General features: G+C 36.5%; 1 protein-coding gene across 6 annotated transcripts in view; it reads right to left on the reverse strand.

Annotated features, from left to right (window-relative positions):
- Window positions 1-611: 611 nt before the first annotated feature.
- ANAPC4 (anaphase promoting complex subunit 4) overlaps window positions 612-12,266 on the reverse strand; it is a 34,837-nt gene continuing 23,182 nt past the window's right edge. For 3 of the 6 annotated variants that reach the window (XM_081079186.1, XM_081079185.1, XM_081079183.1), the window contains 13 exons: window positions 11,966-12,012; window positions 10,701-10,757; window positions 10,303-10,359; window positions 9,399-9,443; window positions 8,351-8,444; window positions 4,981-5,078; window positions 4,435-4,496; window positions 4,317-4,355; window positions 4,117-4,218; window positions 3,222-3,296; window positions 2,158-2,331; window positions 1,351-1,474; window positions 612-955 (listed from right to left, as the gene is read on the reverse strand). In XM_081079186.1, coding sequence (XP_080935312.1) covers window positions 728-955; window positions 1,351-1,474; window positions 2,158-2,331; window positions 3,222-3,296; window positions 4,117-4,218; window positions 4,317-4,355; window positions 4,435-4,496; window positions 4,981-5,078; window positions 8,351-8,444; window positions 9,399-9,443; window positions 10,303-10,359; window positions 10,701-10,757; window positions 11,966-12,012 — 1,202 coding nt within the window. In that variant the 3' untranslated portion in view covers window positions 612-727. The remainder of the gene's footprint in view (window positions 956-1,350; window positions 1,475-2,157; window positions 2,332-3,221; window positions 3,297-4,116; window positions 4,219-4,316; window positions 4,356-4,434; window positions 4,497-4,980; window positions 5,079-8,350; window positions 8,445-9,398; window positions 9,444-10,302; window positions 10,360-10,700; window positions 10,758-11,965; window positions 12,013-12,266) is intronic. The other 3 variants (XM_081079188.1, XM_081079187.1, XM_081079184.1) reach the window with 1 other exon arrangement.

The following is a 12,266-nucleotide window of genomic DNA, read 5'->3' on the forward strand; positions in this document are numbered from 1 at the left end:
CAGGAGTGGCTCGTCTGCACTAACGCTAAATTATGTTTAGTTGACCCTTATTTCTCATGTTCCCAAGGAGTCAACCACACAGACAGCCTTATGTCCTTGACCAATTCTAAACAGAGGAAAAAGACACTTCTAAACACTGCTGGTTCAGAAACTTCAGCGCTCAAATACAGCACAATGAGAAAACATAATCAGTCGGTGTCAAGCAGTGGTTTTGCTATTTACATCATAAAGACAGTATCCATCTTTGGTTTATTTAGCATCACAGTAAATCAGTACAATGTATTTTGAAAACATAATTTTGAAAATATTCTGGAGACCTAAAATAAATTAGAAGGTGGAAGATGGAAAAATAGGAACAAATGTCTACATTTTAAAAATACCAAATGCATCAAAACTTCCAGTGATGAATGACTATTTAAATGTCATTTCTTCCTGATACAGGAATGATTCCTGATACCTATCTTTTGACAGAAAAGACTGAACTTTTTCTTCACATTCAATTTACGTTTTCTTAAAACACTAGTTCTGCATACAGTGATAAAAAGAAATTTCAGCAAAAAGTCTATCACAATGACTATACCACTAAAAGAAGAGGCAGAGTAAGAAAAAACTAAAATTTACTGTTTATTTCTTTGCTACACAAAATTAAAAGTGGTTCAAGACATCTTAGCCTATCTCCTGTTTTTTTCTGACGTAACGAAAACATACAAAACAATGGCAAGCTAGATTAGGAGTCTAACTCAGGGTCAAGTTTCTCCACTTTAATGACTATATCTGGAGCTAAAGCAGCAGCTCCAGCTTGCTGGCTCTCTGCCTCTGCCTCGGACAACACTTCTTCCTTTATTTTCAAGGGCTTATTATTGGCTTCCTCCTCTTCATCTGAAGACTCATCCAGCTCCCACTCATCATCTATGTCCATTTCAAACACTCTCACATGACGGAGATTGGAGCTTAACTAAAGAAAAGGCCAAAGAAAGAATTTTTAAATTAATGGCTTAACTGATAAGTTATATATAAGGAATCAGAAATCAGAAGTTCAAACAAAGAATAATTTTATAGGACAATTGTTTTCCCATCAGTTTACAACAAAATCACTAAATTCAGCCTTCATTTTACATAAAAGGATCTCCACATACAACACCAACAATTTCATAATTAAAATCTAGAACTGTTATTAATTGCTTAGTAAGCTTTCTCAGAACAAGAAAACTAAATAGCTGAAGAGACTAATATGGTTATAATCAATAAAAGCAATGTATCACAAAATGTTTGCACTGAAAGGACCTTACAGATCTAAAGTCACTTCCTCCTATGTTTATAACTCTTAGTAAACAATTTGTACATCCTTACCACACAGGACACTTTTCGAAAGCCATTCCCAGCAACATACTGTGCTTTCATACTTTCCAGTAATCGCCAATGCTTCTCAAAATGCATGGTACGGGTGGGAATCGCACCCCTCTGTTCATCTAGCCTAGACAGGGGAAAAACCAACCCAGGCATGAAAAGGGGATCTTCTCCCCGGTTTACTAGGCATGGTATCAGGGTCAACCATGGGCTCGATTTCTACCAAATTCCCATTTCCAATATAATTCTACCAGCCTTGGTATAAAAAAGCTGTGTGCTGTATTCTATGAAAATACTGCAATTCCAAATAGGCAGAACATCGTCTTATTAAAGTTTCTGATTCCCTTTCAAGGAAAATAAACATTTTTAAATTAGAGAAGGGATCTGCTTACATTTAAATCTCAGTCAACTAAAGCCATCTCTTGGAAATAGCCATGTACCCTCCACATGGCTACTGAGGGCCTAATACTGGAAGGAAAACACTAAAGGCAATTTGAAATAATTCTGCTATAAACTGGGATTAATGCTACTCTTGAAAAAAGAACTAACGGAAGTCCCATTCTTCACTCCAAATAATTCCCAGTCTTGTTCCAGAAAATAATTCTTAATTTACTAGTAAAGCAAAGAGACAGAAGAGCCGTTGAAGCCAGCATTTTTTAATAAAAAATGGAAGTATTTCTGCTCAGTTGACTTTACAATTATCCCTAGTAACCATTATCTAGCATACCTAAAGAACTAGAATATACAATATACATTAAAAAACATTCATCTGTTATATCCGAAAGACGATCTTACTGATGAGTTAGTTACCTTGTAGAGTAAGTCCCCGTGAATTGATATTCTGCAGAATCTTCACAGTTATATACTAAAGACAATGGCAACTGGACCAAGAGTCTATCTCTTCCTTCACGTCCTACAGTGTCTTTAAGAACTACCGTTACAGTTTCATCATCATAAAACTGTGCATCTAGGCAACTGTAAGTGCTAGAATTGAAACAAGTTTTGTTATAGCAAAGATGGTCGTAACTACTGAGAAAATACTGTATGCATAACCTTACACTCGTGCCAAGCAAAAATGTGTAATAAAAAGTCAAGTGACATTCCAAACAATAACATTTAAAAATGTATCATTAGTTTGCACTAAAATCAGTTACCTGTTGTACTGATTATTCACAAATATTTCTAGGCCCTAAAAAATAGGTAATCATGAAAACAGAAAAATCTGTGAGGTTGGTTCACAGTTCCCGAACACTCTTGACATTAATGATCAGACCTTAGGCATATGGAAATTCCATGAACAACATCTTTATGTATTTTGAGTTAACTAGACTGAAAAGAAAAAACACGACTGACATGAAGGCACAACAACTTCAAAGATGTTACCAGAGAAAACTTTTATGTAAGGAAAGCGAGGGAGAAAAAGATCAGCCTATGATTAGTGTCAGTTCTTTCCTCTGCAAAGCCTTAGGGGTGCCTTTTGTATCTTAAGAAAATCCCACCGGACTAAGAATAATGCCACCTTACATTTTTGTCGGTCCTAACAAGAACCTCAGCCACCTGCACCCAGAACCACATCACTGTCTTAGTAACAGACGGGGAGCACAGAAGTATTAATTATAGGAAACCATGCTACATAAATTCCTGCAGCAGGGTGGTAAGGTTCTTTTCAACTGTAAGCGAAAACATTCTCTATGTATAAAATATGCGACCAATCCTGCCCCTATGTTGCAAGTGAGAAAACCCTTCTAGTTATGTCATCACTATAACTGAGTCTAACCATATTCCTATAATTTACATTTATTAAACACATACACATATCATTACACACACACACACACACACACACACACCCCTAAACAAATTTCAAGACTTACCTTCTTCTCACTTTCTCGGTTGTGGCGTAAGTGAAGCTCCCAAATTTAATAGCAATTAGTCCATTACTTACAGATCTTGAAGAAAGAAGGGGGGAAAAAAGAGACTTTGTGGAACAACCTGGATAGCCAATAATCTAAATGCTTGAAAGAACATGATTGGCAGTGTTAGTACATTTACCTGAACACCAAAGCCCAGACTAAAATACCATGATGCTCACTCCAGAATACTGATAACTATTTTAAACACGTAGATAGGTCAACCTAACATCAAAATTACAACTTGGTTTAAAATCTTATAGTCACCAAAGTAGCTAGATATCTTGTAAAGTTAAGGACATCTGAACAACCAAATTATTTCTCTTTGGCTACATCTTGGTCTCAAAAAAAGTCCTTGAAATTCAGAATTAAAACCATTTAAGATACTAACAGCATTCCGAATATGATTTACCTCTTAGAACTTTTACTTTGGATTCTCAAAAAATTTCTCTATAGGTGAGGCCTCTTGTTTAATGAAAACCATACTTAACCTGAAGTAATGAGATAAAAATCCTTTCTATAAGACCCAAAATACAGTTTTGAACTTCTACAAGTTCATGAAGTATAATCCTGAGTATTTTGCTCTTGTATTTTTCCTAACCCTAAAAAAAATCCTACATGTAATTGCTATACACCAACACAAAATTAGATAATCTGTTAATTAGAAGGGATCATATAGCTTCCTAATTTGGCACTGGGATCAAAATGACGCGAAAACTAAGAACAGTTCAGTGACAAGCCTCAAGTCACAAGGTAGCTTAATTAAAACTTGAAATGTAGGGAAGGGAAGCAGTGTGTTTTATTATTAAAAATAATAAAATCTTATCTCTTCCAATTTAAACTTCAGAGTAATACTTACTGGGAAATATCAGTATGTCTCCTTAAGATACACATTTTATAAAGTGAATCTTCTAAAATAGTAAAAAGAAGATAATGCAGATTTGAAGTTTTATTATTCCACCTAAGGAAAAAAAATTAATGTCAAAACATGATATTTAGCTATCAATACACAGAACAAAATTGTATTGCTCATGTGATAGGGGAGAAACACACACTTACAGAAAAGGAAATTTGAACAATCTACGTGTAGAGTCCTCACTAAAACAAAAGGAAAAAAAATTAAGAAAAATTTAAATTGGCTGCTGGATTATACCATCAAAAAGGTAAACAGAATTACCTTCTAGCGTCTCTATATAATGGAATACAGATTGCTTGATTCATTGATTTTCCAATTACATCCTAAATAAAATCAAATCAAAAACAGTATTAGAACATTTACATATACACAGACACACGAGCACGAAGTGGCTGACCATTACTGGTTAAGTCTAGTAAAAAAAATCACCTATAGCATCAAAACTTTCACACGACACACTTTAATGACAGGCATAGCAGTAAGAAAAAGAAAATTTTGAGCTGAACAGGACTTTGGAGATAAGCGCATGGCAGGTTAAGATATGTAACTAAGACCATTTATAACAAATACTAAAGATGCCAACATCTTTCAATAATCTCTTTATTTTCAATGTACGTAAGAAACTAACAATAAAAGGGAATGTTAGTGTGAACCACATCAGACCGCCATTTCTGTCAGTCAAAAACATTGAACGTTAGCATTTCATATGGTTCATCTCAGTAATTGTGGTCATTTACATAAATGAGCCACATATGGTAGAGATCATACTTGCTCCTACACAAAAACATGCATTTCTTTCAAACTTACTGCTGGCTTTTGCAAACATTGATCAATAATGTTCTCCATCCGTCTTTTCACAAAATGCAATGATTTTCGAGGATAATAAGGAAACAGCAAAGGACTTTCTGGTTTCAAACAAAAACAAAGACAAAAACAAAAAGCTATAGCAAAGCAGATGATTAGGAGAAAATACTATTAGAGCCAGCCCACAGAGCTTACCAGATGGTGGAACTCTCCAGGGCCACTTCATTAGACCTTCACACAACCTCACTGAAAATGACCATAGCCTCTGCCTTCCACCATCTCCTGCTGCCTGCCCTCTAAAAAAACACTTACTACAAGCTGAATCCCAGTGGCTTATTATTCTATATGCTATTTTTCCCACCAAAATCCTACAGTGTGCTTCTGTTGGCACTAAGAAGAAAGGGGTGATCTGGGAACCATAAGACATATAATGAAACAAAGTTCATTCTTTTCTATTCTTTGTCACATATGTAGTGACAACAGCAGCCCAATATTGTTTTGGAAGAGAATAATACTAAAAATAAAAACAGGAGGCAAAAAACTAGTGCTATGAAATTAAGCTCTTTACTTTTAAAAGGCTACTTTATCAGTAGAAAGTAATATATAATTTAGCATTTATGGACACCAACTATGCTAGGTTCTTTCGATATCTGTTATTTCCATTGCTTAAAATAGCTGCACAAAGCAAGCATTGCATCTTCCATTTTACAGATAAAAAAAGAGGCTTAGGAGATTTAGGCAATGTCCACTGTGAAAATGACCAAGTACTGAGACCTGTGAATGAAACCCAAATCCAGCGCCTTCAGCCCGCCCTCTTCCACTGTGCCCCGCAGGTCATCCTCGCTTACAGCGGCATCTCATATCCCAACTAAGCTGAATAAAATAAATTCTAATCATGTTAACATTTTAAGTTCCCAGCAGGTGACAGCTGCTGTGGTATCACAGAAGGATATTTGGTCTTTCACTCCAGTTTCTGGCAGAGCTGCTAAAACCCTTGGAATTTCCTGAGTGATAAGGGTAATAGGAACATCTTTTGTTGAATGAGGCAACGCTTGCCAGGCTCCTAGACAGCTTCAGGATGGGGGCTGGTGCCATAAAGACCACGCCCTGAATAGAAGCTTGGAACTTTCAGACCCAACATCCAGGGAGGAAAGGGGAGAGACGCTGGAGTTGAGTTCAATCGCCAATGGTGAGTGACTTAACCAATCATGCCTGCATAATGAAACTCCACAAAACCTCCTGAATAGCAGGGAGCAGAGGGCCTCCGGGCAGGTGAACACTTGGAGGCTCTGGGAGGTGGTACAGAGCCTGGGGCTCCCTGCTCCTTCCCACACTTGCCCTGAGCACCATTTCCACTGGCCGCTTTATAATAAACAAGTAAACATAAGTGTTTCTGAGTTTTGTGACCCATTTTAGCAAGGTATCAAATCTGAAGACGAGGAGGTGTGGGAACCCCCAAATTTGTAGCCTGGGGACCCAATGCTTGGGACTAAAGTCTGAAGTGGGGGCAGTCCTGTGGACCGAGCCGTTAAACCGGTGGTCTGGGGCTACCTCTGGGTAGTTAGCATCGGAATTAAATGGTAGGACACAGATGGTGTCAGTATGGGTTTCATGAGGGAAAACACCTCTCATTTTGGTGCCCGAAGTGTTTTGGGTAAAAATAGCTCAGAGGCTAGCCTACTGAACTGCTTGTGTGCTCTGTGCCAGGCACTATTCTAAGCGCAACATTTAATTTATTGATTCTTCACAACAGCTTTTTGAGTGAGGCACTGTTCTCCTCCTCATCTTCAGAGGAGAAAACTGGGCGCAGAGAGGTCAGGCAGCTTGCCCCACCCACAGCCCTGGGCGGTAGCAGAGCAAGACTCCAAGCCAGTGTGCAGCGTCCAGAGCAGCGACCAAGCGTGCGTCACACTACACTGACCCTCCCGTGTGCACTAACAAAGTTCATGCAGTAAGCATTTAGCGCTTCATTTTTGCAATGTTCGAAAGAAGTTTCACCCAACTTTTCTTAACAGTTCCAAACTGACAGTTGGTATTACTTCATACTAGACTAAGAAACTGGGAGAATAGTGAGCTTGTGAAACTCACATACCAGCAAAACCTGCAGCACTTAAGAGATAGAGTTAATCTGCAAAGTATCTCTGGTAAATTTGAGGCCAGTAGCTAAGATGAGGCCTCTCTTCTCAGCCGCAGAAGATGTGGGGGAAGACGGGGGTGGGATCTATTTTAGAACAACCAAGTTCCCAGGACGAGCATTGGCACAACAGTGACAGGGCCCAGGTGCTAACACTCCTGGCACATCGCCTTCTCGGGCATCCTCATTAAACACAGTAAATGAGTTGAGTTGGCTGTACCTCTATTCGCCCTCCATTCAACAGCTAACTTATATCAGTGTACCTCTCACGTGATCTTAAGACTCTCAAGCAACACAAAATATGTTCTGCCCTGAAAAAGAATTTGGACTTTTAGGGTTAAAAAAGCAAGATGCAACTTCTGGGCCTCAAAGAATTCTCTCACTCCCTCCTTCAGCCAGCTAGTCAGCCAGCCAACCATCCATCCAGATAAGCAACAACCAGATAAAAGTCAGAGACTACCATTGAGTCCAGTTACAAACTCAGGCTCTGTAGTTAGCAGAATCCCAGCTCCATCACTTCCCAGCTTATATGATCTTGGGCCTTCTTTAACCTTCAGTTTCCTCTTTAGTAAAATGAGGGTAACACGTACCTACCCCATAGGTTCTTGTACGGATTACAGAAAATAATACGTGTACGTGGCTAGTATCCTAAGTACCTAAGAAACAGTTAAACTATGGCCAAACTACTCTTTGAGAAAGCAAAGAAATACTTAAAAAATATTTTTATCTAAAATGATGAGGTTCTGACCTATTTAATGGTTGCTATTTTGTGTTGCATTCCTAATAATGCAGGTAAAATAGTTTTACCATATCAACATTTTATGATCTTAGAGAATGAAAGGCATAACAAGTAAACAAAGAGATATAACTTCAGGAGAACGCAGTGATGCATTATTGTGCTTTTTGGAATTGACAAATTGGAACTGGCAAACAGACTTCTCTGACTAGTAGGCTCTGCAGTTGTGTTCCCAGTATCCTACCTTTTAATGGAGTGCAAAACAGACAATACTTAAGAAAAAGCAATCTTACTACATCGCGGTCAATATCAGAGAGTTTTTGATCATGGTAATGCCACACACTATTTGCTATTCTGCTGTTTCTCTAATCAAGTAAAGTGGACAAGAAAGATAACTCTAAAGAACAGATAAGTATTCAGCAAGTGTTCAGCAAAACTGTAAGCTGATGTACTGGTCTCAAGTAAATATAAACACAGCCCAAATCACTCGGTTCATGAAATACCTTTAAGGTGGCTGCTGTTCTGAAGAAAGTCATACCACTGGTTTCCTTCTGTGTTCGGGGGTGATACCAGATCATCATCTTCATCTTTCAAGTACTAGAAATACAGAATTAAAAATTTTAATGTAGGAAGCCAAAGGATTAGGCTTCAAAAGTTGTTTATATTTAACATTATTCTATTTAATAAGTTAGTTTGTTTTACTGGCAAGTCCTCCTGAAAAGTGCAGTGCTAATATTCTAAGTGACCAAAATTTGCTAAATGCCAAGCAACTAAACAAACTGCTAAAAGATTAGAATGCTGGAGATGTAGAGACTATAAATGGAGTTTAAATTTTGTGTTCCATTTTCATGAAGCGTATTTTAAGCGTATACATGTAAGTTTGTGAATTAATTTGAAAATGTCGACTGTCAATCGACTCTCTGGCAGGAGTTCTCAAAGTGAGGTCCACAGACCCCTAAGAGTTCCCAAAATGTTTTTAGGAATGTGTGAAGTCAGTACCATTTTTATAATAATACCAAGATGTAATTTGTTCTTTTCACTGTAATGAGACGTCTGGACTGAAGATCAAAAGCACAGGTGGGAAAATCTGCTGGCACTACCACCAAGACTCAAGATAGTGACACCAAACCACACCAGGAGTCATTGTATTCTTTGCCACAGACAGTTTCGCTAATATCTGATGAAGCTATTAAAATTATTAATTAAATCTCAACCCTTGAGCACAAATCTTTTTAATATTCTGCGTGACAGAACTGGGAACTATACATAAAGCACTTTTGCTACACAGCAAAGCATGATGGTTATTATTACAAAGCATTTACAAAAATATAGTTGTGACTTAAGCCAGGTGCTCTTTTGTTGTTAATGGAATTCCATTTTTATTTGAAAGCATGATTGGCAGAAAAAGTATGATCATTCATTCTTGGGTATTTGGCAGCTATCTTCTTGAAATAAATAAAACGAGCCTGTCACTTTAAGCAAACAACTGACAGTATTTGTTGCCAATGATAAAATTCAGACATTCATGCAAAAATTAAAATTCCAGAAAACCTGTATCTGCCACTGTGTTCCTGACAGCTTCACAGTACCTAAAGACTGATGAGATTGGTGATGATATTAATAAAATCTGACTTCTGGATACTACACGAAGAAAAGTGTCAGCATATGGAAGATCTGCATAACTCAGTGAAGCAGTATTTTCCAAATGGCCAATACATGGCATTATGAAATCATGCATAGGTAAAAGATCCATTCAAAGTGCAAGGTATAAAAGGTCCACTGATGCAATTTAGATCAACATTGAAACTACTGTCACTTGTCAGGATTTAGCGCAGTATCAAAGAATATCAACAATTATCTAAAAAGGTATTAAAATACTTCTCCCTTTCCAACTACACACCTGCATGAGGCCAGACTTTCTTTATATACATTAAACAAAACAACATATCATGACAGATTGAATGCCAAAGCAGATGAGAATCTAGCTGTCTTCTACTAAGCCAGACATCAAGAGATTTGCAAAAATACAAAACTCTTTACTAAGTTTTGTTTTGTGAAATAGTTCTTTTTCATTAAAAATATTTATATTAACATGTAATGGTAACTGTTGTTTTAAATAACAATGGTTTTCATTATTTTTAAATAAATTAAGATACAATTTTTTATTCTGTTTAATTTATAATTCCTAATAATATCTACCACTGATAGCTATAACCCACATGAAAGCTCTTTAGGGTCCTCAATAATTTTAAGAATGTAAAAGGGTTCTGAGACCACAAAGTTTAATTAAACTGCTACTCTGGTTTATTTCACTAAAAGGATAGGGCTACTATATAACTGGTATTATATTACTTTCTATAAACTCTGGATAATAAAGACTAACTCTGCTAATGTTTTAAAATCAGTTTTTAAAAATGAAACAAGTTAATAACTAAGTTGAATCCAAAGCCCATACCTGACCAACTTTTTCAACATTGAAGTATTTTCCTTTTCGATTATAAAGGTCTGGAGCCTAAAAAGAATAAACACAGTTTAATTGTTAAGTCAACTCATAATAGAAAAAAAAAAAAGTCTTATATTCAAACCAAAACTTTATTTTTTAAGAGAGCAATTAGTGGCAGTTACTCCTCTTTTTTTTAATGGAGTATAAGACACACATACAAAGCAAAGTTCAATTTATAGGCTTTATGTTTAATAAATACATACTGCCATTAATTAGTTCAATGGTTTAAAAAGCATAACTGCTAAGAACTTCAAATGAATTGAATTAAATTTGATTACTTCTTACCATTACCCAGACTTATTGCAATTATTAAGGAAAAAAACAGCATCACAGAAATACCAATTTCTTACCTCATTGAAATGTTCAGTAAGAAATTCAGCAACAAATGTGATATCTTTTTGAGTCATCTATCAAAACCAAAAAGAAACAAAAATCAAGATAAAAGAAAGCTTCCCAATAAAAGAAATATTATATAATAATAAATATGACTTTTTTTTTTACTATCTACTAAAAGCCATAGGACAAAGAAGCAAAGTTCCTTTGAGGAAATATCAATAGAAATCCACAAGATTATGTAAATCTGAAAATATAAAATCCTGGGGATCTGAGAAGCATGGAATTAAACATTTAAACCCCTTTTCCAATCAGCCAATCCAATAGCTACAGAACTCCCTATAGCCTAAAGTTGTTTATTATTTTATGCCTGTGCTAAAAATAAAACTTCATGCGCAAAGTCCCTCCTTTGGGAGTGGGGGACTGGAAACCCAGATAAAAACCTCGCCCTGCGTTAAGGAGTTCAGGGCTGCGAATCAGCAGTGCTGCTTGCTTCAGAGTTGGCCTCTGCTTCTTCTAGTGACCCTTGCTTCACCCTACCCCCAGTTCTTCAGCCCTCAAAAAAAGTACACATTTAGGTCCTTCCGAACAATTAACATGTTTTAGCCGCCAAAACAAAGAGTGATGTCAGAGAAACAGCTAATGTGAACTTCCCCAGTTTACAAGGCCAGTCACCTGCAGCACAAAAGATCTACTTTGAGCCAAGAGTTGTGATCCCTTACTCTTTTAGTCCACTGAGGCAATTTGAATGCTCTCCTTTTTTTCAGGTTCAAAATTACTTAATCTATCTGAATCAGGTTAGACAGGGACAATGACCGGGCCACAGTAATCGAGGGGGAAGTTTGCCCCTATTCCGTAAGAGCATCTGAGAGGAAGACTGTACTGCAACTTGTCACAATCCTTACAGATAGAAAGAAACTGGGCTTACTAGGTATCAACAGAGGTATGGATATCTAAGTATTAGATTTGCAAGGAACATAAAAATGCACTTAAGATGTAGGGAAGTTAAAGTAAGGAATACAAACACCCTAAGTTATATAGATTGTAAAATCTTACATAAACATGAAAATTATAAGTTTCGATAGTCATAATAAAGGTATTCTATGAAATATAATATATACATGTATATATAACATGCAAACTTCTTTTAAAAATAAAAGGCTTACTAAGATTTGTCCCGTGTCTACAGCCTGTTAATAACTAAGAGTATCCAGCTGGCCATCAAAGCTGAGCTCACCAGGGCATAATTAGAACGTTAGGGAAATATACTATTATATACTACCTTATTCAGCTCAGGAAGTACATGGTCTTCCGTCATTCTCAACATCGCTGTAAAGAAAAATTTAAAAACTATTTTTAAAGGAAAACTGCAAACACACCTTTAATTATAGATGCTTTTCTAAGACTAAATGTGTTTCACCGAACTCAATTTGCAATTTTCAACAGTTTCTTTACACCAAATAAAACTCATTGTCTTCTGAAAACTAAAGGGTAAAGAATTTAAATTTGATTTATATTTTCAGGTTCAAAACGGTTGGTCTAACCCTCCTAAACTATTACTGTTCATTTTCTCCTTCAACTCA

The sequence above is a fragment of the Rhinolophus hipposideros genome, assembly GCF_964194185.1.
Source record: "Rhinolophus hipposideros genome assembly, chromosome: 1".
NCBI lineage: Eukaryota > Metazoa > Chordata > Mammalia > Chiroptera > Rhinolophidae > Rhinolophus > Rhinolophus hipposideros.